The sequence below is a fragment of the Citrus clementina genome, unplaced genomic scaffold (assembly GCF_000493195.1).
Source record: "Citrus clementina cultivar Clemenules unplaced genomic scaffold, Citrus_clementina_v1.0 scaffold_1, whole genome shotgun sequence".
NCBI classification, from domain to species: domain Eukaryota; kingdom Viridiplantae; phylum Streptophyta; class Magnoliopsida; order Sapindales; family Rutaceae; genus Citrus; species Citrus x clementina.
This window is the reverse complement of record NW_006263303.1, coordinates 22,126,839-22,152,267: the sequence shown is the minus strand read 5'-3', so window position 1 is coordinate 22,152,267 and position 25,429 is coordinate 22,126,839. Positions and strand designations below refer to the sequence as shown.

General features: G+C 32.9%; 3 protein-coding genes across 4 annotated transcripts; all 3 read right to left on the bottom strand.

Moving 5' to 3' along the window:
* Window positions 1-39: 39 nt before the first annotated feature.
* LOC18055088 (calcium-dependent protein kinase 33) lies at window positions 40-7,448 on the bottom strand. Of its 2 annotated transcripts, none has more exons than XM_024178499.1 (8): window positions 6,376-7,448; window positions 5,914-6,057; window positions 5,635-5,787; window positions 5,407-5,522; window positions 4,852-5,019; window positions 4,634-4,761; window positions 4,391-4,499; window positions 40-341 (listed from the first exon to the last, which is right to left on the bottom strand). In XM_024178499.1, exons 1-8 carry the CDS (start codon window positions 7,034-7,036, stop codon window positions 222-224), a joined length of 1,599 nt encoding a protein of 532 aa, XP_024034267.1. In that variant the 5' UTR covers window positions 7,037-7,448; the 3' UTR covers window positions 40-221. The 2 variants fall into 2 exon arrangements, with proteins under 2 accessions (XP_024034267.1, XP_006452345.1); XM_006452282.2 differs by lacking the exon at window positions 40-341 and adding an exon at window positions 4,038-4,289.
* LOC18055089 (calcium-dependent protein kinase 33) lies at window positions 722-3,179 on the bottom strand. Its single transcript, XM_024178503.1, has 6 exons — window positions 2,389-3,179; window positions 2,002-2,145; window positions 1,742-1,878; window positions 1,507-1,650; window positions 942-1,109; window positions 722-853 (listed from the first exon to the last, which is right to left on the bottom strand). The coding sequence occupies exons 1-6, from the start codon at window positions 2,954-2,956 to the stop codon at window positions 722-724; spliced, it is 1,293 nt and encodes a 430-aa protein (XP_024034271.1). The 5' UTR covers window positions 2,957-3,179.
* Window positions 7,449-11,148: 3,700 nt separating the features above from the next.
* On the bottom strand, window positions 11,149-14,548 carry LOC18055087 (calcium-dependent protein kinase 33). Its single transcript, XM_006452281.2, has 8 exons — window positions 13,562-14,548; window positions 13,117-13,260; window positions 12,840-12,992; window positions 12,603-12,718; window positions 11,997-12,164; window positions 11,780-11,907; window positions 11,508-11,616; window positions 11,149-11,402 (listed from the first exon to the last, which is right to left on the bottom strand). Exons 1-8 carry the CDS (start codon window positions 14,214-14,216, stop codon window positions 11,280-11,282), a joined length of 1,596 nt encoding a protein of 531 aa, XP_006452344.1. The 5' UTR covers window positions 14,217-14,548; the 3' UTR covers window positions 11,149-11,279.
* Window positions 14,549-25,429: the final 10,881 nt, after the last annotated feature.

Genomic DNA, 25,429 nt, shown 5'->3' with positions numbered 1-25,429 from the left:
TGTATAAATCTTTTGATCCTACAAAATTCAGAGCCTACGTGTGCATCACAAATTTGTTCACTTCCGTATATTTATCTATTTGACTGTAAGAAGAAAAAGGGAAGAAGGTAGTTTCGTAAAATTCCGTATAAGACTATTATTGTTCTTATACACTCCCACAAAACTGCAATAACAAAATTTACAAAGATATACAGAAAACAATGAATAACAACACAGTTTACCTACCAGAACACCTTGCGTCTTACGGTTACAACATGAGCCAGAGATCTAGAAGACAATGCTCGCAGTTGGGTTCCGCATTTCTTAATTGAACGAAATTCATCATAGCTGATCCTACCATCCTGTATACACAAATTAAAGTCATGGGAATTGGCTTACAACAATGCAGACAAATTACTAATGCCCTTGCGAACTGAAAATCAACTTACTTTGTCTCTGTCAACTTCAGACATTATTTCTTTAATTGTGGCAATTGTGGCATCATCACCCATGCCATAATCTTTGAAAGCTTTTCCAAGTTCATCTACCGTGATATATCTACACAGCCATTTAGAATAAGAACTTCATTAATTAGTTGATTGACGCCAGATATAACTCATTAAATTGAAGCAAGTTAATGGAGGGAGTATGTTTTCAATATTCCCCCTTCAGATCATGATAAAACTGAGGATGCAAATAATGCTCAACATGCTTCCATAATAATAAAAATAAAATGAGAAGCCTACCCATTATTATCCTTGTCAAAGTACTGAAAGGCTTTGTAAAGATTTTCAAATCTTTGTAGCTTGTGCCTTTGCATTGTAGCTGTTATAAACTCAATGTAGTCAATGGTCCCATTTCCATCTATATCAGCCTGCAGAAATGCCGAGCCAACAATATCAGCTGGGTATCAAGCAACTAGACAGACAGTGGGCTAAACCCAGAGTTCATGAATTACTTACAGCTTGCATGTACTGCTTGACATCAAATTCTGTAAGCATCGATCCAAGTTTAGCTAATCCTGCCTTCAATTCATCGTAAGTAAGAGTGCCACTGTTGTCAGTGTCCATCTCTGTAAATTTTTCCTTTAGCTTTTGTATTTCTTCAGTCGGAAGATTTTCCACAATGACCTAAAGAATGCTTGGGTTATCATTCGGGGGAGCGCAATGGAATACATAAATTTTTATTGGCTCGCACAAGTTTTCAAAATACAATAATACAATAAAGCATTGTTGATGAGGAAGTGTAGATGCAAAATTTCAATCAAACAGGTAACCCATAATTCACACAGTCATATAAATTTCTGTTATAATGTTCAGAATACAATGTCATCATGAACATCTATACAATGACATCATGTACAGATTCTTGTACATGTTATTTGGAGAATCTTTTGACATGTGGATATTATTTATCATGTGTGCTTGAGATATAAGCTTTGTCACTTTCCTTTATATCTATGAATCCTATTCATGTATTTCTCAAGTTTAAGCTCAAATAGGGGGGATTAATGGGCCTTAGACTTGCCTTTAGTGCAAGTTTCTTTAGTTTATTCATTGCCGTAAATTGCTTCATCCTGAAAATAACAGCAGTGTCGATTGGCTTATCTGATGCTTCTCCACTTTCTTTAAGCCAAGGGTGCTCTGCATTATATACATTTTTCAATGGTAGCTATACTATTCGTATTATTAAATCGAATAATAAATTTTAACTCACAGTAATCAAAGCAGCATAGATAGAATGAATGAGAAAAATTAATAACAGTAATCCGCCTTTTTGGATCCTGTGTTAGCATCCTGCGAACCAACTCTATGGCACTGCTTGATATACTTGGAAAAGGATCACGTTGGAAGTTAATTTCTCCTTTTAATATAGCCTGAGCAACTCCCTGATCCGTTTCTGCAGAGCACATAAAATATTCAGAGTGATCATAGTTACACTCTGGTTGACAGTAAGAAATAAAAGTAGGTTGTTGAAGTGAAAAGAGATCCTGTAGGGTGCAAAATGAATATTGATTTTCACCTGCCCAAAAGGGAGGTACACCACACAATAAAATATACAATATAACTCCTGCGCTCCAAATGTCTGCTTCCTTCCCATAACTTTGCGATAATACTTCAGGAGCAATATAGTAAGGACTTCCGACTATTTCTCTATATGCCTTTCCTGGAAAATGTATCACAGGATAATAAAAAAAGAATGCATTAATAGCTCGATTAATCAAATATGCCTTCATGGTGATCCTAAGAGTTTTGTATTATTTTCTTATGATTTCACCAAAATCAATACGTTAAGTGAGTTACAGCTTACTCAAATGATATGTATCGGAAAATTCTACAGGCATGAAAGACTACTACATGCAGTAAAATCTAAACATGGAAAATGTGCAAGCAAGGTAGAGAAATTTACCCTCTTCAATGAACGCTGATAACCCAAAATCAGTGGCCTTCACAACAGCATTCTCATCCCCGGTAGTGAACAAGAAATTCTCAGGTTTGAGATCCCTGTGCATAACACCCTTAGAGTGGCAAACATTCACAACATTCATAATTACCCTGAATACAGAAGCCGCAGCTCTCTCACTATAATGGCCCCTGGCTACAATTCGATCAAATAGCTCACCCCCAGCACATAATTCCATAACAATATGCACAAATTGGTCATCCTCATAAGCAGCCTTGAATTGAACTATATTAGGCTGCCCACTCAAATGTCGCATTATCTCGATCTCTCTTCTTACATCATCCTTTTCAACGTCTTTTACCAGTTTTCTTTTAGGAATAGACTTGCAAGCAAATTCCAAACCGGTTGAATTCTCAGTACAAAGATACGTTATACCAAATTCACCCCTACCCACTTCTCTACCTATAGTGTAATGTAACTGAACATCCTCATAAGCTTTACCAAGAATTGCATCATGGAGATGGCGTGCTGCTGGGTGGTCTGAGTCTTGGCCTTTGCTGAAAATGCAACCCATTTCTGGCCGCCGCCACCACCACAGAGGATGCAAGACAGGACCTAAGGATATGACTTTCAGAGATGCGCAGTTTCAAAGAATATGCAGGACCCGAGATGTATACAACTATACATCATAGTTTCTGCCTTTAAATTGATTCTTTAAAATCTACAATGAGACTTGTTAGAAGAAGACTGCTGCGAAGCCAATTCTACCGTCCTTTATTAAAAACACTTTTTTAATATCCCACTCAAACTTCGGAAGGTACCGTAAGCAAAACGATAATATCTGTGTTGTTTATAATAATTTGCGAGTAAATTGCTTAATGCCCCCTGATGTTTGGCTTAATGCCCCATTCCCCCTTTACTTTTTGAAAAAACACCCGTACGCCTGGCGTGTAAACTTTTGTACAGTTTGACAATTTTGCCCTTCTTTTGAGTTGTGGGTTCCAGATCTGGTCTCGGGATCATTCGTCAATAACGACTTTGGATCTCTTGGGTTTAAAATAATAATTGAAATCATTCGTTATTAACAAGTACTAAACTAACTTGGAGAAAAAACTTATCTCTGCATGCTGGGCTGTTCCCTCATCAGGCTCTGCTACTGGTTTTATGAAAGCATGTCACAAATTTTTTTATTTAGTGAGTCTTATTCATATAATCATTATAGATTTCGGAACCAACCTGTTCTATCATTTGACAGAATAAGCATATAAATACTAGTCTTTCTTACTAACTTAATGAGAGGTATCTGTTCTTTTCCTAATCTTGATTAATTACATCCCACTCACTCGAATAATGTACTATAAACTCCTTTAAAAATTTTAAATTCGAACAAATTAGAGTTTTTCGTAATTAATCATTTAAGAACTCTCTAATTCCTTTAGTAATTTGCATAATTGTCATCATTTAATTTCTCCTTTTGTCAATTAGGTCCCTCGAATCTTTTGAACGCTGGAGTTGACTTTGAATGAGATTAATTTGTTTATTCTACCATGATGTGTAAAAGGACAAAATTTACCTTAAAATTATTATAACTTTCAAAACTTTTTCCTTTTTTCGTTGTCTTTGTTTTTACTGTAGTAGGATTATTAGGTTCCAAATACTGTATTTTTGTGCAATTCAATATATGTACATTATGGTCATTATATATTCACAATAATTGAACTATGAATGACAAAATTTAGCAAACGCATGTGGAAGCACTTTTGTATATAGCAGGGGTTTAGCTACCACTACCAGAATATCTTGCTTCTTATGGCAACAACATGAGCTAAAGATCTTGAAGATACTGCTTGCAGATGGGTTCTGCTTTTCATCATTGCTCGAAATTCATCGTAGCTGATCCTACCATCCTGTAATTAAACACAAAACACATGAGAACAGGGCTTGTATGGAGTAATGCATACAGATCATAAATATGATGTTATCGAAAAACAAAAACCAGATTAATTACTTTATCTCTATCAACTTCAGACATTATTTCTCTAATAGTTGCAATTGTCGCATCATCTCCCATGTTATATTCTTTAAAAACTGTTTCCAGTTCATCTACCGTGATATATCTGCACAGGCATTCAGAATGTATAAGAACAGCCTCAGTAATTACTTCATCAATGCAGTTCTGTCTGTAACCGAGGATCAAAGTATGCTAAACATGCTTCTACATTCATAGAAATATATTAAACAATAAACTTACCCACTATTATCCTTGTCAAAGTATTGGAAGGCTTTGTAAAGACATTCAAATCTCTCTAGCTTGTGTCTTTGCATCGTAGCAGTTATAAATTCAATGTAATCGATAGTCCCGTTTCCATCTATATCAGCCTTTAGAAATGCATGGCCAACAATATCAGCTGAGCATATAATGCAAACAGACAGACAATAGGATGAATTCAGAGCTCATGAATTCCTTACGGCTTGCATGTACTGCTTGACATCGGTTTCTGTAAGCATCGATCCAAGTTTAGCTAATCCAGCCTTCAACTCATCATAAGTAAGTGTGCCATTGTTGTCAGTGTCCATCTCTGTAAATTTTTCCTTAAGCTTTTGTATTTCTTTGATTGGAAGATTTTCCACAATGACCTATATATATTTATTTGAAATGACCCATGCACAAGTTATCAGCAGGCGAAGCACAATCAAACTGAACGCATGAATCATTGGACTTGCCTATATATGTATACACACACTTTATAAGCACCCTACAATTAAACATTTCCACGTGATTCTAACTGTCATATAAAATTCTATTATAATGTTTAAAAGACAATGTTGTCATATAGATTTCCATCTTGAGTTAGATCCTCCACTAATCTGATTACCTACATGTTGTCATGTTAATGAATATTTTGACATGTCTATATCCATTATTACTAAGGTGTGGTCAAGATCTGTTCTTTTATCATCACATCTTGTATTAGCAGATGAAATTAAGCCCATTGTGAGAGAATCCCAATCCCTTAGACTTACCTTTAGTGCTAGTTTCTTTAGTTTGTACATTGCTCGAAATTGCTTCATCCTGAAAATTACAGCACTGTCGATTGGCTTGTCTGATGCTTCTCCACTTTCTTTAAGCCAAGGGTGCTCTGCATATATATCATTCATACAGTTTTCAATGTTCTATACTATTGGATATATATATATGTGTCAAAACATCATAAGAAACACTGATAAGTTCAGGATCTAGTGCCTTTCAACCTAGAACTTGAGCAGCAGTAATCCGTTTTTTTCGTTTCTCTGTCAGCATCTTGCGAACCAAGTCCTTGGCACCACTTGAAATAGTTGGCCAAGGATTAGTTTCAAAGTCAAGTTTTCCTTGCAAAATAGCATCATAAATTCCCTTCTCAGTTTCTGCAGGATGCATCATCACAAGTGAGTGATTACATTAAATTTCCAATACTTTAAGTCAAAAGTAATAAGCATGTACAGGGGAAAAGAGTTCATGTAGCGTGCAAACTGCAAAATGAATATTTTTACCTGCCCAAAATGGAGGTACACCAGATAGTAAAACATATAGTATAACTCCTGCACTCCAAATGTCTATTTCCTTCCCATATTTGCACCGTAATAGTTCAGGAGCGACATAATAAGCACTCCCAAGTCTATCCCTGTATACCTTTCCTGGAAAGTTTATCAAGGAATAATCAATAAAATGTTAATACCTAGATTAAACATGCCTTTTCTAAACAAGCCACAAAATACTGCAAAACATTACACAAACATAAACAATCCATGTTTATGCACGAACATGAAATACAAACTCTCTCTACAATTAAGATGAGAACAAATCGAAATTTTAGAAAAATAATTGAAAGTTGATATTTCATATCAAGGGCTACCCTTAAAAGTCTAAACATAGATTTCACGAAACTATTTCTTTGGTCCATTTAAATTATCAACGAAAATGATAAATTACACAGTGAAGTACGAGAAATTTACCCTCTTCAAAGAATGATGACAACCCAAAATCAGTGACCTTCAAACGAGCATTCTCATCCTTGCTATTGAACAAGAAATTCTCAGGTTTGAGATCCCTGTGCATGACACCCTTAGAGTGGCAGACATTCACGCTATTCATAATATCCCCAAATACAGATGCTGCATCTCTCTCACTGTAGTGCCCCTTAGCTATAATCCGATCAAATAGCTCACCACCGGCACAATACTCCATGACAATATGCACAAAATGCCTATCCTCATAAGCACCCTTAAAGTCAACAATGCTGGGCTGCCCACTCAAATGTTGCATTATCTGAATCTCTCTTTTGATATCATCCTTGTCATTCTTTGTCACAAGTTTCCTCTTAGCAATTGACTTGCAAGCAAATTGCCTGCCGGTTGATTTCTCCGTACATAAATAAGTGACGCCAAATTGACCCCTACCCAACTTTTTACCAAGATTATAGTATAGCCTAACATCATCATAAGCTTTACCAAGAACTGGATCTGAAGTCTTAGATAGCGGTTTTGGGCTTAACAATTGAGCTTCAGGCTCTTGGTTTCTATGATCAAGAGGAACGCCCGTATTCGCTTGTGATGGGTTGCCATGACAATAATCTTGTTGTTTTGCGTGTCGAATTTTGGTTAAAACACTACCCATTTCTTTTTACCACCTAGAAATCAATAGACTGCTGAACTGTTTATGATGTTTATGGAAAACAAGACCTTGAGTGTTTTGGTATAGGATGAGATGCATAGAGAAAAACCACAGATAACAAAACAGAAACTGCAGGATGTGTAATTCAGATGAAGATACAACATGAATTACAAATGAAGGTACAAAAGGAAAAGTGCAATTTTTCGACTTCAGAGTTGACGTTTGTCGGGAAGGTCTGGCACTCTTCTTGGAAAAATGAACTAAATACAACTTGAAATACTTTTTTGTCAGCCTCACGATTAGTCAATTGTTATATGGTTTCTATCATTTTTCCTTGTTGTTTCACAATTGGGCCATACTTGTCTCGCCGCCTTATATTGTATCAGAGCTCTGTATTAAAGTATTACAAATAGAATGTTTGCCACTTACTCCGTATTGCATAATAAAATAATATGGAAAAACCCGCATAACTGAAATCCTTTTACCCTCTTCTCTTTCGTCTTCTTTGTTTCTCTCTCTCTTTTTTTTTCCTTTATTTTTTTAATCCTTTTCCCCTTTTCTTTTTCATCTTCCCTACTTTTCTCTTCATTTTTCCTCCTTTTACCCTTTTCTTATTCGTCTTCTCTGATTCTCACTCTCTCTTTTTTTCTTTTATTTTTTTCCTTTTCCCCTCTTCTTCTTAGTCTTCTCTGTTTCTCTCTCTCATTTTCTTTTATTTTTATTTTTCCTTTTCCACTCTTCTTCTTCGTCTTCTCCGTTTCTTGTTCGTCTTCTTCTCCTCCATTTCATCATCATCTTAATATAACCGCTCATAGCCGCCTCCTCTGCCCCCCTTAGTTCCTTTTTAGGTTTGATTCTGTTGAAAAATGTGATTAAAAAAAAGGTTAAAATGATGGGTGGCTGAGCCACCATTTTTGAATTTAAAGACGGGTGGGTGGTTGAGCCAGCTATCATCATTGAACAAGGAAAAAATAGGTGGGTGCCGCCCATGCAAAGAAGGAAAAGAGGAAGAAAATGAAGCTACAATTTAGCTATAAACAGAGGAGTTCTCCTCCTCATTTTTGTATCTCAAATTCCAATGAAGCAACCCAAGTTTTGGTGAGAAATTGAGTGAGAGAAATGTTGCACGTAGTTTATATTGGAGGTGTATTTGATTTTTTTTTTGTCTTAAGCACGAGGTATTTTGGGAAGGGTCCCAACTGTGCAAGGTACTTTTAAGTCTGTATCACAATCTAAATTAAAAGTTCTGGCTCGAACTGAGAGGCATAAGTTCTCCTAATAAAGGCGACTTTCCTGCGACTCGAACTGGAGGGACAAACTTAGTCAAACCACTTAAGAGGACTCCATTGTCAGTGGAGCCAACACTTTGTTGGTTAGAGTATTTGACTCTTTAATATGGGTATTACGGATTTATTTTGTTAAAGGATATTTTTGAGGATTATGTATTTGGACATTGGGTAAGAGAGAAAATTATTTCTAAGAGTGTGTTTGTAATAATTTTTCACATAGTGAATATTTTTTCTCTGGTTGTCTTTTGACAACGGCTATGATTTTTTTCTGGATTTAAAATTTTTCACGTAAATCTTGTGTTATGTGATTGGTGTATTCTCTATTTAATTTTTTTTTAATTTATTACTTGACAAATTGTTTGGAATGATCTTGAGAGGAAGTTCAATTTCTTAACAGATTAGGGGGTTCATTTTGCAAATTAATTGAAGAAGACAATGATGGATGAGATTTGTTTAAGATGAGATTGAATGCCTTTAGCCCTTTACAAAATTTTTATTTTACCGTGCTATGGTGATTGCTATTGGTAATTAAATTTTTGTTTAGAATTTTGTTTGATAAAGGACAATTGTTGTGCAATCGATATTGGAAATTAAATTTGAGTTTATAATTTTGTTTAAAAAAAGATAATTATTGTGATCTTTTCTCAATAAAACTTGTACATTGTTAATGCTAATTGGCCAATCACAATTAACTTGAACCAGTTAATCGACTTGGATTGACTAAAAACAACCAAGAACAAAGAACCAGAAACAAATAATAGTAGCAAAATTAACTAAGGACCAAGAAAAACACAAAAGGATTTACGTGGTTCGGTACCAAAGTACCTACATCCACGGCTGAAAAACAGCAAGAGGCTAAAACTTTTATTAATGGAGACTATTACAAACAGAATCAATGGAGTGCAGAGATTAAATCTCTGGTTTACAGAACTTTCTATCTCTCACTCTATCGTTCACAAAATCACACACTCTTTCTGTCACAAACCAGCCCTTAAAATGCATCCTCCTGTTTATGGAATCAGCCACTAGTTATAACGGCTTTTAACTAACAACGGGCCCACATTCTCCAACTCAGCTCGCCACATCAGCAGATTAATAACAAAATCAAACTAACAGCTTCACATATATAAAAATTAATTATCTATAAGAATTATAGATCAATTAATAGTGTATAAAATCATTAATTTAAATTTTGGTATTTAAATATGTTAATTTTAATAGAGTCATGTTGTCACCTGTGTGCTTATTTTTAAAATATTTATTACTTTTTTAATAAATATCGAAACAAGTGTCATTCAAGTAGTATTAACCCTATTTTTTTAACCCTTATAAAAAAATAATGTTGAGTTCTTAAAATTTAAGATCTTATATTTAGTACTTTTCTAAATATTTTGGAATTATATTCTAAATATATAAAGTAAATTAATCACCAAAGAAATTAATACAGTACAACATCAAAAGTAATATAACTAAAAATTAATATAACACAATATAACACCAAATATTATATAATATTATTATAATACAATATTAATGCAATACAGAATAATACAATACACTTATATTAAAATAATATAATATAATACGTCAATCTCATCCTTAAATTCTCTTTTATAACAAACATTATAACCCTATATAACTTTTCACGAAAGTTTACCATGAGACCAGAGGATAGCATGCTTTTGAAAAATAAATACAAAATGCTACCAAAAATTCACAAGCAAAAAAGGAATTGAAGATCGAGATTTCTTGATAAAGGCATATCTTAAACATAAATTTTGATGAAACAATTTCTCCTATAGCTGTATGTTGATTGGCTAGTTGGAATTAATTTTATAGGATTAATTTGGTCATTTTAACTGGATTTGATATAAGTAAACAAACAATATTCTTGTTACAGAAAATTAGAAAACTTGGAGGCTAGAATATTATTATCCATTTAATATATGGGGTCTACAATTTTTGTAAACTCACCCTACTTCAAAAAACTAACCATAATAAGTTAACATTATTTTTGAAAATCCAAACAACAATAAGTTTGGACACTTAATCAAATAAAATAAAGTACCTGACTATAACATACAAGACACATATTTTTAAGGACAATTTGATCATTTTATATTATTAGGATAAACTAGTTAAATAAAGAATATATTTTATTTTAGCATGTGAGAGGTGGGGCGAAAGCTAGCTGTAATAAATTTTTAAAAAATAATTTTTATTAACTTTATTTAAAAAAAAATACACTTCAACAGATTTTATATGGTATAAATAACTTCAGTAATTTTTGCAAGTTTTTCTTAAAAGTGGTAATTTTTATTTTATAAAATATGCTTTTTAGTCTAAACGAATGAGTCTTTTAAAAGTAGGCAAACACTACCTTACAATCAATGTATGGTACATCCCTCACTCATGAACAGTGAATGAGTGGGACCCACTCACTGTTCATGTGAGGGATGTACCATACATTGATTGTAAGGTAGTGGGATCCTTAAAAGTATGGTTCAAGATACCTTTACCTTCGCGCCAACCCACCCCCCGCCGCGGCGCCCCCCGCTCTATCTGGAACTCTAATTTAACTTGGCCTAATGTAAGAATTAGGGTCTGCCCTTGATCATGGTAACCTCCAATAATTAGCTAAAATTTATCCATTCATGCTACTAAATTTTATATCTTCCAAGGTTTCTTCTATTCAGTCAGATCGATCTATTTGCATGGCATTTTTTTTTTATTAATTCTATATCATCAATTTTCAAACAAGACTACAGATATTTCATTGTTACATAAAAATCCAATTTATTTGAAAAAAATTTGGAATATATCGGCATTGATTTCACTTATTATTACAGTGAGGGTTAAAAAAATTGATACAAATGTATATGTACATCATAGACATTATAAACTCACACAAAATTTACCGAACCTATACCAAAGCACTTTGAATAACACAGTTTTACCTACGAGAAAATCTTGCGTCGTCTTATGGTAACAACATGAGCTAAAGATCTAGAAGATACTGCTCGCAGATGGGTTCCGCTTTTCATCATTGCTCGAAATTCATCATAGCTGATCCTACCATCCTGTAAACACAGGAAACACAAGAAGAACCGGCTTATAAATATTATGTTATATGTAAAAAATGCAGACAAATTAATGATGTTGCCGAAAAATAAAAATCAACTTACTTTATCTCTATCAACTTCAGACATTATTTCTTTAATTGTGGCAATCGTGGCATCATCACCCATGTTATATTCTTTAAAAGCTGTTTCCAGTTCGTCTACTGTGATATATCTGCACGGGAGAACTTTAGTAATTAATTCAACGACTCAGAGCAGTCCTGTCCCTAACAGACGTGGGTATGTTTGGGATATGCCCCATTCAGTTCAAGATAAAACTGAGGATAAAGTATGCTCAACATTATTGTACAATAGTGAAAACAAAATGAGAATCTCACCCACTATTATCCTTGTCAAAGTATTGGAAGGCTTTGTAAAGATGTTCAAATCTTTCTAGCTTGTGTCTTTGCATTGTAGCAGTTATAAATTCAATATAGTCAATAGTCCCATTTCCATCTATATCAGCCTGCAGAAATGCAGAGCCAAAAATATTAGCTGAGCATATAATGCAAATTCATAGCAATGGGATAAATTCAGAGCTCACAAATTCCTTACAGCTTGCATGTACTGTTTGATATCAGATTCTGTAAGCATCGATCCAAGTTTAGCTAATCCTGCCTTTAATTCATCGTAAGAAAGTGTGCCATTGTTGTCGGTGTCCATCTCAGTAAATTTTTCCTTTAGCTTTTGTATTTCTTCGGTTGGAAGATTTTCCACAATGACCTAAAAAACCACTCAGTTTATCAGTAGGTGAAGGTAGAAAGCACAATCAAATACATAAATTTATTGGCTAGCACACACAAGTTTATGAAAAAATAATAAACAGTCTACCATAGAACATTGTTGATGAGGAAGTGTAGGCGCAAAAATTCAGTCAAACGTATATAATCATGATTCTCAGAGTCTTGTAGATTCTATCATAGTATTCAAAATACAATGTCGCCATGAAAATATGTACATTCTCACACTTAGGTTAGGATTCTCTGCTAATCTCAGCTTAACTAAGCTTTTGAAGAATCTTTTGGCACATTGTATTAATTTTCAGGTGTGGTCAAGATCTGTTCTTTTTATTTTTTACTTTTTATCCTAGAACTTGTAATCACATCTTATATTTGCAAGTGCAAGGTCAAAAGGAGGGAATCCTAATCTTTTAAGACTTACCTTTAGTGCAAGTTTCTTTAGTTTGTTCATTGCTCTAAATTGCTTCATCCTGAAGATAACGGCAGTGTCAATTGGCTTGTCTGATGCTTTTCCAGTTTCTTTAAGCCAAGGGTGATCTGCATAGAGTTATCATGCATACAGTTTTCATTGGCATCCATACTGTTGGTACAGTTAAAGGACTAAATAAGCTTTGAACTTATAATAATCAAAGCATCATAGATGTGAGAAACTTTCTACCTAGAACTTCAGCAGCTGTGATCCGCTTTTTTGGATCCTGTGTCAGCATCCTGCAAACCAAGTCCTTGGCACCGCTTGAAATGGTTGGCCAGGGAGCAGAGTCAAAGTCAATATCTCCTTGCAATATTGCATCAAAAATTCCCAACTGCGTTTCTGCAGGGCACATTATCAAGTGCGTGATTATATATTTACATTTGCTATACTTAATAATAATAAACATGAGGTGGGTGTTGAAGTGAAAAAGAGATCATGTAGGGTGCGCAATGAATATCTTCACCTGCCCAAAATGGAGGTACACCACACAGTATAATATACAGAATAACTCCTGCGCTCCAAATGTCTATCTCCTTCCCATATTTGTGCCGTAGTAATTCAGGAGCTACATAGTAAGCACTTCCAATTACTTCCCTATATACCTTTCCTGGAAAGTTTACCAAGAGATAATCAGTAACATGCTTTTTGAAAACTCAAGACGAAATGCTACCAAACATTCTACAGAAAAAAACAGCCTATGTTAATTAATGCGTGAACATCAAACACTTACCCTTCCTAAGATTAAGACTAGAACAAACTTGAAAATTTGAAAATAATTGAGAGTCAACATTTTCTTGACCAAGGCATATTTATTCACAACGGCAATCTTAAAATAGATTTCATGAAACGGTTTCTTTAGTCGATTCAAATTACCAATGGAAATGACAAATTATAGGATGAGAACTTACCTTCTTCAAAGAAAAATGAGAACCCAAAATCAGTGACCTTCATAATAGCATTCTCATCGTTACTAGTGAACAAGAAATTCTCAGGTTTGAGATCCCTGTGCACAACACCCTTGGTGTGGCAGACATCGACTACGTTCATTATGTCTCTAAATACAGAAGCTGCAGCTCTCTCACTATAATGCCCTTTAGCTATAATTCGATCAAAGAGCTCACCACCAGCACATAACTCCATAACAATATGCACAAAACGCATATCTTCATAGGCACCCTTAAACTCAACAATATTAGGCTGCCCACTCAAATGTTGCATTATCTGAACCTCTCTCTTGATATCATCCCTGTCAGTCTTACTCACAAGTTTCCTCTTAGCAACTGACTTGCAAGCAAATTGCCTACCGGTTGAATTCTCAGTACATAAATAAATAATACCATATTGACCCCTACCCAATTCTTTACCCATAGTGTAATGGCACTTAACATCTTCATAAGGTTTACCAAGAATTGTATATAGAGGGTGACGTACTGGTTCGGGGCTTGAAATTTGAGCTACCGGCGCTGCAGGTTCTAGAACGACGCCTGTGTTCGCTTGTGATGTGCTGCCATAACTCTTATCATGTGGCTTTGAGTGTCGAATTTTGGATAAACCACTACCCATTTCTTGTTACCACCCCAGAATCAAGAGATCACTGCTGAGCTATGATGTTATGAAAGTCAAGACCATGAGTATTTGATCAAAATCAACAACTCTGAGATTAAGATTAATTTGCAGAGAAAGCATGAAACTACTAAAGAGAGATTGAAGGTTGAGGAATGAAAAACCCAGATAAGGATTTTTCAGAGAGTACGGAGGAGGAATGATTCAGATGAAGCTCCAAGTTGGACAGAGTTTTGATTAAAGGGAAGTTGACTTTTTTTTAGTTTTTTAAGTTTTTTTACTTGTCGTTCCCGAACCAAAATGATGTTTGCCTTGTCGGAAAGGTCCGCTTTCTAAAGATGGACTACAAACAAGAAACAGCAAAAACTTTTGGTGAACCTCATAATTAGGGGAAAAAAATGGTCAAGTGTAGATTTTCACATTTGAATCCTTGTTATTTATTAAAACAAATTCATAAGCCAAAAGTTTCAGAAATGCTTCAGTTAAGTGCTCCATAACCATAAGCCATAATAACGATTTTCGTCATTTACATCCTCTACACTTCTTTTACCGTATAAACAAAGTCCATCCATATCTACTCGCTATGGAAATTGATAACTGATTCAATCTAATAATTGATTGAAATTTAAATCAATAAAATGTTTAATCAATGTAATCTGATCCGATCAATCTAATTAAAATAAAATTTATAAATAAAAATCGATAACTACTCTTTAAATTTCTAATTACTAACCATAGAATTTCAACTCCTTTAATATTTTATAATTCACGTCTTTTATTATCATATGATTAAAAAAATTAAAATTGAATATTTAAAGTAAACATTGGTTGCGACTCGTAGTTTGTACTTTATATTATTATTGTATATTTATAGTTATTTAAAATTATGTTTCATTTTTTTGTCAAGTTAAATATAAAAGTAATTTTTAAAAAATAAGAAAATAAAAATTAATTGGTTTGACTGGTTTATATAAGGTTTGAACATATAGATCCATAAACCAATCAATTAACATCAGATTTTTCATTTTACAATCCAATCTCATCAAAAAGTCAATTCGACAAAAATCAAATCGGTCTAAATTACAACGATTGGTTTGATTAAATTGGATTAGATTTTGATTTGATTAAATTGGATTAGATTTTGAACACCCTTATCAAAGAGTCAACAAACTTTGATACTCTCACTTAATTACTGGCTCAAAATTGCACCGTTTGAGGCAATAGAAATACTTTTTCTCATCTTATTAGTTTGTTAAATATGTTATGTTTTATTTTATTTTAGTTTATTTTATCTTCAATTTGGCTTCAAATAATCAAATACCGACAAAGAGAAACAAAAACAACCAACAAAACTCACCTCTTCCTCTTCGTCAACCAACCTAGTTATTATATTGGAATTGCTGCCATATTCAGCTTCACTTGCTGAGAAGCCATCGGTTTCCTTCTGAGGAGATCAAAGTATTTTTTTCATTTGGTTCCCAGTTCGCATATTTAAATTATTAGCTTCATCAATCATCAATAGGGTTTAAGACTGAACATTGTTCAGCCATAATACTACATATAACTTCGCTGCATTGAGCGGAATATTGATATATATATATTCTGATCCAGACGCATTCCTTTTCCTGAAATCTTGCTGCAAATCTGCTATAAGCAAACTACCTTACAAACTACAACGCAAGTTCGTAATAAAATTATTATTAATGATATGATCTTGCATTTTTATTCAAAATTTCAATTAACTTGAACATAAATGATGTGTAATTATAATAGACGTCGAGTTCTGCTGCTTCTCATCATTGCGCTGAATTCGCCAAGCTGATTCTACCATGCTATATATTACACAATAAACGTAGGACTTAACAAATGATGTGTAATACGAGAATGCAAACACAAATTTTGTGCTTTTGTAAGAAACAATCAACTTATGGAATCTTTGTCAACTTATGTGTTTAGCTTACTACTATCTTCATCAAAATGTTGGGGAAGGCTTTGTATAAATGTTCTTATCTTTCTAACCCATATCAGAGCTTTGTTGTAGTGATAAATTCAAAGCAGTCAATAGTACCGTTTCCATCCAAAGCTGCCTGAAATGCAGACCAATAATATCAGTTGAGTGTAGTGCAAACGAACAGTCCAATAAACACTTAAAGCCTCTTTACGCTACTGCACTGCAGCTTCTGCAAGCTTTGATCGAAATTTAGATGATCCTGCCTTCAGTTTATTGTGGGGAATTGTGCCATTGTTGTCAGCGTCCATGTTCTTAAAGGTAGAATGAAGCTTTTGAATTTCTTCTGTGGGAATATTTTCCTCAATAATAACATGTATTTATTTTCATGATCCACCCAATTTGGTCTATTGCTTCTCCCATACCTTTCTGGTGAATAATGTGTTGAAACAATAACAATCTTTATGCCCTTAATCGTGCATTTCCAAGCAAACACATATTTTAGGTAATTTTGAAATTTACCATGATCTCCCATGAATCCGACCTTGGAAGCTTGTTATGGAGCTTTACAGAGTTGTTACAAGCTTGATCTAGCTTCTGAATTCAGTTTCTCTTGCGTCAGCTCAAGGATCGGCTTGCTTCAAAATTACTGTACATACACACACGGGAGACGAGAGGGAGAGGGAGAGAGAGAGAGGTGCACTGCACACATGCCACTGATTTTTTGAACAGTAAACTTCCAATGGGCTGAAGTTACTTAAATACAGTGGTTGAGCGCAGGGACCCCTCATGTGTTAGTACAAAATTGTCCATCCCATTATGGGCTAAAATAACACAATTAAGGATATATTTGTCCAGAATATACTACTGTACAGGGTATGTCAAAATTAGACTCATTAACTCCATATTTGATCACTTAATAAATGAGTCTGTCAAAATTGCTCGACAATATTTGACTTTAGTCACGTATTAATTCGGTAAAATATAAAAAATAATTAGAATGATTTATGTCAGTCCACATAATGTGAGAAATAAATTTAACATAATGGGGTTCTGTCGATGCAGACAAGCGCTTCAGAGCAGGGGCATCTTATGGCGGGACGCTTGCTGAGACCTCATTGGAAAAATTTGTGTTCGTGTGACCGAGGGAGATAAAGGATCATAAGCTGAAATTCTTTTAGCCAGATTAGATTTTTTAGGTGAAGAATGCTTCGGTCTATCCGGTGGAGGGGAATGAAATCATTCTTGAAAACCTTCTTGTAAAGACAGTGGCCTGTGACCATCCTGAGACAGGTGTACATGTGGAGACCGAGGTGAGACCAACATTGATTTTAGTGCCGCTGATGAAGCTGATTTTCGGTGGCTGCTACTACCATCAGAGTGTGGAGTAGAATGTGGCATATCTAGCCTTCTGCTCTCACCTGGGGAGTTTCGGGAAGAGTTGTACTCTTCTCCTTGGTGTTCAATACCTTGACCTTCTATCTCATTGCAGGAAGATTTATTAAATACATTGCGCGACTTCTTTGAAAGAGTATCCTTAACTTTTTTTATCTCGGGGATTATTGCTTGGCGGGTCTATGATGGAATTGCGTTCTGTTTCCTCCATTTGGTTGTCGTCTTCAGACAGAGGAAACTCCTGTGAATGAGCGGAATCCTCAGTTCCCCTCTCGTAGTTGAAATTTTGAGCCTTAAATTCAAAGGAGGATTTATGAAAATAACTGCCAGACAACTAATCCGTCTCACCTTGGTTTAGAGATTGTGTCCTCTCCTGATCATAGTCATTATATGGAGATTATATCATCTCCTCATCATTGTCAATTTTTATTCTCCTAGTATCATCATGATCAAGTTCAGTAGGCACAGAATGGAATTTATGATAACTCGATATCGAATTCTGATATCTGAAATCAGCAAGAACTTGGGGGGACCCTTGTTGTGCCTGCATGTTCAGATCAATTTGAACATAACCTTAGCCTTTGCTCCTTCATCAACAGCGAAGTTGAGGTGTAACCCTCCAGAATCATCTATTCTCTGAAGATCACTCATTTCTCCAGCCCTTCTTGGAAGAACCCAAATCTGTCACTCGGTCTAATTTTCAAGCACAGACTGCCAAAAAAAAAATTAAATTAAATATGTACAAAATCCACAGAGACAAACCATTTTATTGGAATTATTAGGTCAATGTCTAGCTATATTTTTAACTTCAATATTATATCCGCAATGCTTTCGTGGTTAAAAAATAAACTGACAACTTGTCCAGAAAAGGCTAATCGTGGTTAAATATCAACTAGTTATGCTTTTGATGGCACTCATTAGGCATATAAGATAGGTCCCAATCTCAAGGTCATCAACCCTGACCCTATGCAAAACAAGTCTCCAAACCTTCAATCTTGACATGAGCCAAGCCGGGGTGCAGTGCTAGATTCTCAAAATATCAAAATGAAACTTTTATAGGGCAAAACGCGGCTTTCAATTATTAGGAAAAACTTGATGTCTATAGTAAGGATCACGTTGCAAAAAACAGACACTTTACCACAGGCACATAACACAATTACAATTCAGTTAACTTTAGAAAAGAGAGCACAAGCTGAAGTTCAAGCCTAAACCATATAGAAATTAATTGGCTTTAGCACAAAATGCCCATCTAATGTTACATACTCTATCATGGATAAAAATGAAGACTTAGCAGTAACAAACTATATAAATGACTTCAAAAAATGGCACCCATAAAATTTCCCACCAGAAAAGTAACACCAAAGAAAATAACATTTTTCATGCATGACAAGCTCAAGAAGCAATATATTTTATCAAGCTGGGCATCCAAATTACACTGTAGTAGTAAGTTAATTACAATGCAAAAATAACATGGTAAAAAATTATGCATTAATAAAATAAAGGAAATATTGATATTAAATTACCTCTTATTTTTGGGAAAGCTCTGTCTTTTGGCAAGAAAATTACAGATGAGTGCAGTCGATGGCAGATTTTAAAAAAGTGGTTGTGAAAATTAAAAATTAAAAAAAAATAGAAGTTTATGTTATGGTACATTTACTTCATGAAATACTAAAGTATTAGATTTTTGTGGGTTGAAAGGTGATTTCATTTTCGTTTGGGCTTTCAAATGTGGGCCATCGCTGGCCCAAAATCTAAAAAAGTCTGGGGCTTAATAGAAATTTCTCTTCAAGTGGAGCTAGTGGCAACCCTCTCTATGGCTTACAAAACCCCTATTGTTTTGTATTTACAATATTATCCTTTCTATTAAAAGCAAACATTTATAGAATTAAATCCACCTACCCTTTTTTCAAAAAAGAAAGAATTTGATGCAAAAATTAAGCTATATTCATTTTATAATTTACTTTTGCAAGAAAGATAATTTTGTGAAATTTTTATAAAATATTAATTTCACGAGCATGTTGGGAACAACTAAACCTCGTGCATTTTTTTGTTTTCTTTCGAAATGGAACGCCCAAATAAATTATAAAACGTATACCTGAGTTATATATCCATAAATTTTCATTGGTTTTAAAGAAAACAAGCATCCGTTAAAGTTTTTTTAAGAACACCAAATGTACATTCGAGGGGTCTGGCTTTGGAATGGGAGAAAGAGTGTTATGCTAATTAAGGGGCTCTATGGAGGGCCTAAGAGATTATTTTAAGAATTAAAAAGAACATAAATAGATAAGGGGATTGATAAGGATAATGAAATATCGTTACAATTAATTTGTTGTATGAAAAGTCCCTCAATGTGCCTCCGCTTTTTTTTTTTTGGTTAAAATTTAGATTTAAAAAACTGCAAGATGATCGAAAATCTGTCCTGTTTTAAGTTATACAAAATTAGATATTTAACGAATTGGAAATTCATAAATTTTCATCTTTTAACGACTCTTAAAACACGGAGTTTATGATTTGATTAATTATTAATTTTTAAATGCAACCTCCAAATTTGATACTTGATAGTTGATTGTACGCGTTATACAAATAGGGGATGAATATGAATAGAGCTTAAAAAAAAAATTAAGAAGTAACGATTAGCATGATGAAGTAGTTATAAATAAACTAGTATTTACATTGTACTCTATTACTGGGACAATGGTTGGGATCCCTAATATTATTAAGGGTCCGCTTATAATACAGCCGCTTTTATTTATTTTTTTAATTCAGCACATAACCGGCCACCGGTACCATCGTATTAATTGGTTAAAGAGGCCAAAATTAAAAGGTAACTATCATACAGATCCCTTATTTTAGGTAAATAGCACGAAAATCAATTCAAAATTATTAAACTATCAAAGACCCCCTCAACTTTTAAAAAAAGAAAATACTTCTTTTTTTTCTTTTAATTCATGGAAAATATAGTTAATATATTTAACTTATGTACTATTGAAAAAATAAAATTAAATAAAATTATTTAGACTACTATATTTAAAAATAAAATTATTTTATTTTATTAATATTGTGTTATAAATTAAATGATATTTTGCTTTAAAAAGACATAACTTATGTACTAATTAGAATAATATTGTTGTTGTTGTTATTAGAGGCTAACATTAATATGTTTTGTATATACCACAAATATAAAGCATCTAATATTTGATATTTTTAAATAAAACTCACAAACAATCTCTTATGCAAATTAATTCATACAAACTTATGTAAAATTAATTACTTTATTTAATCTTTTTTGCTATAATAATTTTTTTTGTTAAACATTAATCAAATTAATAAGGTACATGACATGGATAATTACAATTTGAATGCAACTAATATTGAATAATGTTATATTATATTGTACTTACAATTATATAATTTAAGCATGGCAATTATATTTCTAAATTAAATCAAATTATTTGAGTAGTATTGCACTCACTAGATAGTTACATGATTTGTAATTCTGTATATTGAATGATGCGCAATTATCACAAAATTTGTTCAATCTTACATTTATATCCGTATTTTTCTGAAATTAAGTTAACTTATATAACAACTAAAAATAATAAAATTATATAAAAATATAAAAATTATATATCCATTTTCATATTAAGTAGTATGTTTTACTAAATTTACTTTTGAAACTCTTTATGCTATTGGAGAGAAATATAATCTTATGAATTTATTTTTATTTATGCGTGTTGAGCTTGTTATAATCTTATGTGCCGTGAAATATGTTTTTGTTGTACTTCTCACTAAATTTAATATATATATATATATATAATTTTATTCTAGTGGTAAAAGGAATTGAATTTGAATATAACTTTTTTTTAATATAGCTTAATAACAACTAAATTTGCTCCCATGGATTCAAACCTCAACTATTTTGTTTTGAATTCAAATGATTTACAACTAAATTTGCTCCCATGGATTTTCACATAAAAAAATTTCATCTTGGCAGGTAAAAATGAAAATATTATTTACCAAATTACAAAAATGAATCTTGAGATTTTGAATGGTCACAATAAATCTATCAATGGAAGTTTTATTATTCTTCTAACTTTTATTATCTTTTTTATTAATTTGAAAACTTTCATATTTTTTTTTCCAATTTCTACTAATAATATGAATACTCACATTATGACATTTCTTTGGAAACCCTAGCCGCTCTCCTCAAACCATCAAACACGCTCACTCACGTCAAACCCTCACAAGCCAGCAAGCGAGCGGTTGCCGCCGTCTTCATTCCTACACCCATTACGGTCCTATGTATCAGCCACTAGCTGTTACCGTATCTCACTTTCTATGCACGCAAATCCTAGACCTGCGAGCTGAATCAAGTGATGGAGGTCAATCAAAGGCTGTCGTTGACTGTTTGAAAGAGTCATCATCTCTTGCGTCACCAAAGCACGAAGAAGGTTAGAGATTGAATTTACTAAAGTCGATCGGGTTATACCTTATAATTAAAAGAAAAAAAAAGCATAAACGGTTCAAAGCCAAACACCCAAACCCGATCCCTAAATTCCCAATTTTCTAAAGCCACAAAACAAAACAGACCCTAACACTTTTAACACAGCCACAACCTAACCCATTCCTCTCGGTTCCGTCTCTCTCAAATTTGAAGCCGTCGACTGCCGCCACACCCATCACAATAGAGCCGCTGACGCCCGACAGACTCTCATGCTTACAATCTAAATTTTCATATGACTCGGATGCTCCCGAGGAATTTGCAGCCGAGCAGGTGCAGTTTTATTTCTTTATTTATATGTGTAAAAATAAGAATTTTATTATTTGAAATTGTTTTACTCTCACTAACCAGAGTTAAAAATATGGGCAGGGATTACAACAAGATGAGGGGATACGAAAACAAAGCCAGGTAGGAAAATAAGTTATTAGTTTTCTAGAATGTGAATGCAGCAGAGTTTGATAATTTATTTTATTTTTAAAAAATTTTAATTGTGCAAAGGTCATGTATTGTGTAGCCAACATTATGCAAAGGGTAAAAGTTTAGGTCAGTAGATGAACTGTATTTATATATATATATATCACCAAATAATATAATACAACATATGCGGGCCGATGTAAATTCGAGCCATGAACTCTTTTTTCCAGGCTTTGGTATGGAGCCAAGTGAGCAATATTTTGTATAATCTATTTAATTCTTTTTTATGGAGCCAAGTATTCATAGCTGATGGTGGAATGGAATTTGCCTGAATTTTTTGCATCTTAACATTTGGATTGAGAATGAACTTTTGAAAACTTGTTAGTTTATAATTCTGAATCTCGCTTCTTTTTTCTCCAATGCAAAGCTGTGTCTGTTTAGTATTGTGGTTTTAAATCATTTTTTAAAAGATAATTGTTAAATATATGTTTTTGATCCAAAAGATTTATTTACTGAATCTTGTTATGTATTTTTTTGACAGAATTCTTTGTGAGGAAATGGAACGTCGGAGGCTATGGGCTCAAAATAGAACACCACTACCTTCAAAAGTAGGTGAAGGCATCTAAGATGTATCCAAAATCGAGCCAGAAAAAGAGTCTTCGGGTTTGAAGTTGTTTTCTTTAGTATTGTTTTCTTTATTGTTGTAATTTATAGTTGAATATTTTGAATTTGGTGTTTTTGTAACCTGAATATTTCATTACTGTTTATACCCTTTTTATGAACTCTGCTAAGGCCGTTGTGTCTACCCTAGTTGATGTTGAGACCCAAGATTTTATTGAGGGAAGAATATTTGTATATACCTTTTTAATTTCCTATATTACCTTGATTTCATTGATTTCTTTGAATTGAACTACTTATTGTCTTTGTTTCTAATATTTTAGTCTTGCAATTCTATTGATCATTAAAACTGACATCCTTTATTGTTTTGTTTGTCTCATCTTGTGCTTAGACTGGTCTCTTGAATTGTTACGGTAACATTCTATAGTTTTTCTCTAAAAAAGTTTCCATTTTAAAAATATTTAGTTATTTGCATTCTGTCTTTCTTTCTAATTGCAGCTTCCATTTTTGATTGATTGATTGGCTTTTGGAGGTGAATCAAATTGTGATTGTATGCATGTGTTCTTGATAGAGCAAGCTCTTCCAAAAGTGATTATTTGAGTGTTATAATGAGATGACGATAGCAAGTTTGTTCTTTCTATCTAATTCTTTTTTGAGTTATATAATTTTTTGAATCCATAATATAGGTTATAGTTTTAATATGTAATATTATTGAGTTGCCAGGAAGTCATATTATAGTTTGAAGAACTGTTGTTGAAGGTTGAGGTTTAAAATAAAGAAACACTTATAGATCTAATTTTTTATCATCGAGATATTGGAATATTTCATTTGTCCATTTATTCTTGTTTATTGCGGATGTATTTATCTTTCATAGCTCACTTTTCTGTTAAATGAAAATTGACATAAACGTGATCGAGATTAATTTTTATAATCTGAATATTGCAGCTAAAAAATAGAACAAGCATGGTGTTCGAGATTAAGTTTTATATTCTGAATATTGCTGTTAAAAAAAATCTCTTTAAAAAATTGTGGTTAAAAATTAGTGTATATAGGTTTGTGTATATTTTGTATTAAAGTTTTTTCTACTGAAAACAAATTTTATTTGATCCTAATCAAGAAATTAAGGACATGCATTTGAAATTTTGAATATTGTTTATTGTTTCGCATAATTGTTTTCTAATATCATTTGGTTTTCTTTTTACATGCAGAGACCCTTCTAATCTAACAGCATCTGAAATCTAGCTTTTGAAATTTGTAAATTGATTTAGTTTTGTATTGGTTTTATTTGATGCTAAAAGTTTTTAAAATTATTTTCTCGCAAGCTTGTAAAATATTCTCATATACCTGTTTGGATGAATTGAATTTTTGATTTGATTAATATTTTTATGCTCTGGATAAATTAATAAGGCATTGTAATTTCATTTACAAACAAATGCCAACAAACCATTTAAAAAATAATAAAAATATGCCAAAATTATAATCTTATGTTATAACTGTAGTGCTATATTTTTTTAATGCCATATTAGTCATGATAAAAATTGAAAAACTATTTTAGTTGAGTCCTAAAAATTGAATAACTTATTTTGGTAAATGGAAAATTATAGGGATATTTAAACGAGAATGATACTCAATTAAAAAAAATAATGTTAACAAATTATAAGTTTTTGAATGAACAAATGCTATACTGTTGAGTAACGAACAAGAATTGGCTACCATCTAATTCGGTTGTAAATGAACTTAATTTTTGTTTAATTCATCCTCCAATTGAGCAATTCTTTATTAATGTGAAACTCCATTATTAAGTGCAGATGAAATTCGTATCAGTGAATGTTGTTTCTTATACCATAGTGTTATGTTGTAACACCATATTAGTTGGAATATCCATCCAAATATACTCAGCTTTTAAAAATAATTTTAGCTACTAAGATAATTTTTGTTTAAGTCGTGAAAAATGATTAACTTATTTTGTTTGTACAAGGGATAATCAAATTTGTGATCATACTGAAGTAATGAATATTGATATTGAATAAATAAAGATACTTTCATTATTGGTTATTAATTTTTATGACCTATAAAAAACGTATTGCAATTCGGAGTAATAAAAAAAGATTAAAAATAAAAGCCAACATTATTGTTAAATTGCGGTGTTGAATTTACCTATTAGAGAAAAATATCCTTTCAACATTTAATTTAGGAAAAAAATTAATGTTTAATATATTTTCTTTTTTCTTGATTGCATTGATTTTTTTAATTCTTTTTAAAAAATATTGTTGAATTTGAATTGTGTTTACTGTGCTTAAAGCATTCATCAAAGATAAATAAATTGTGGCTTAGTAG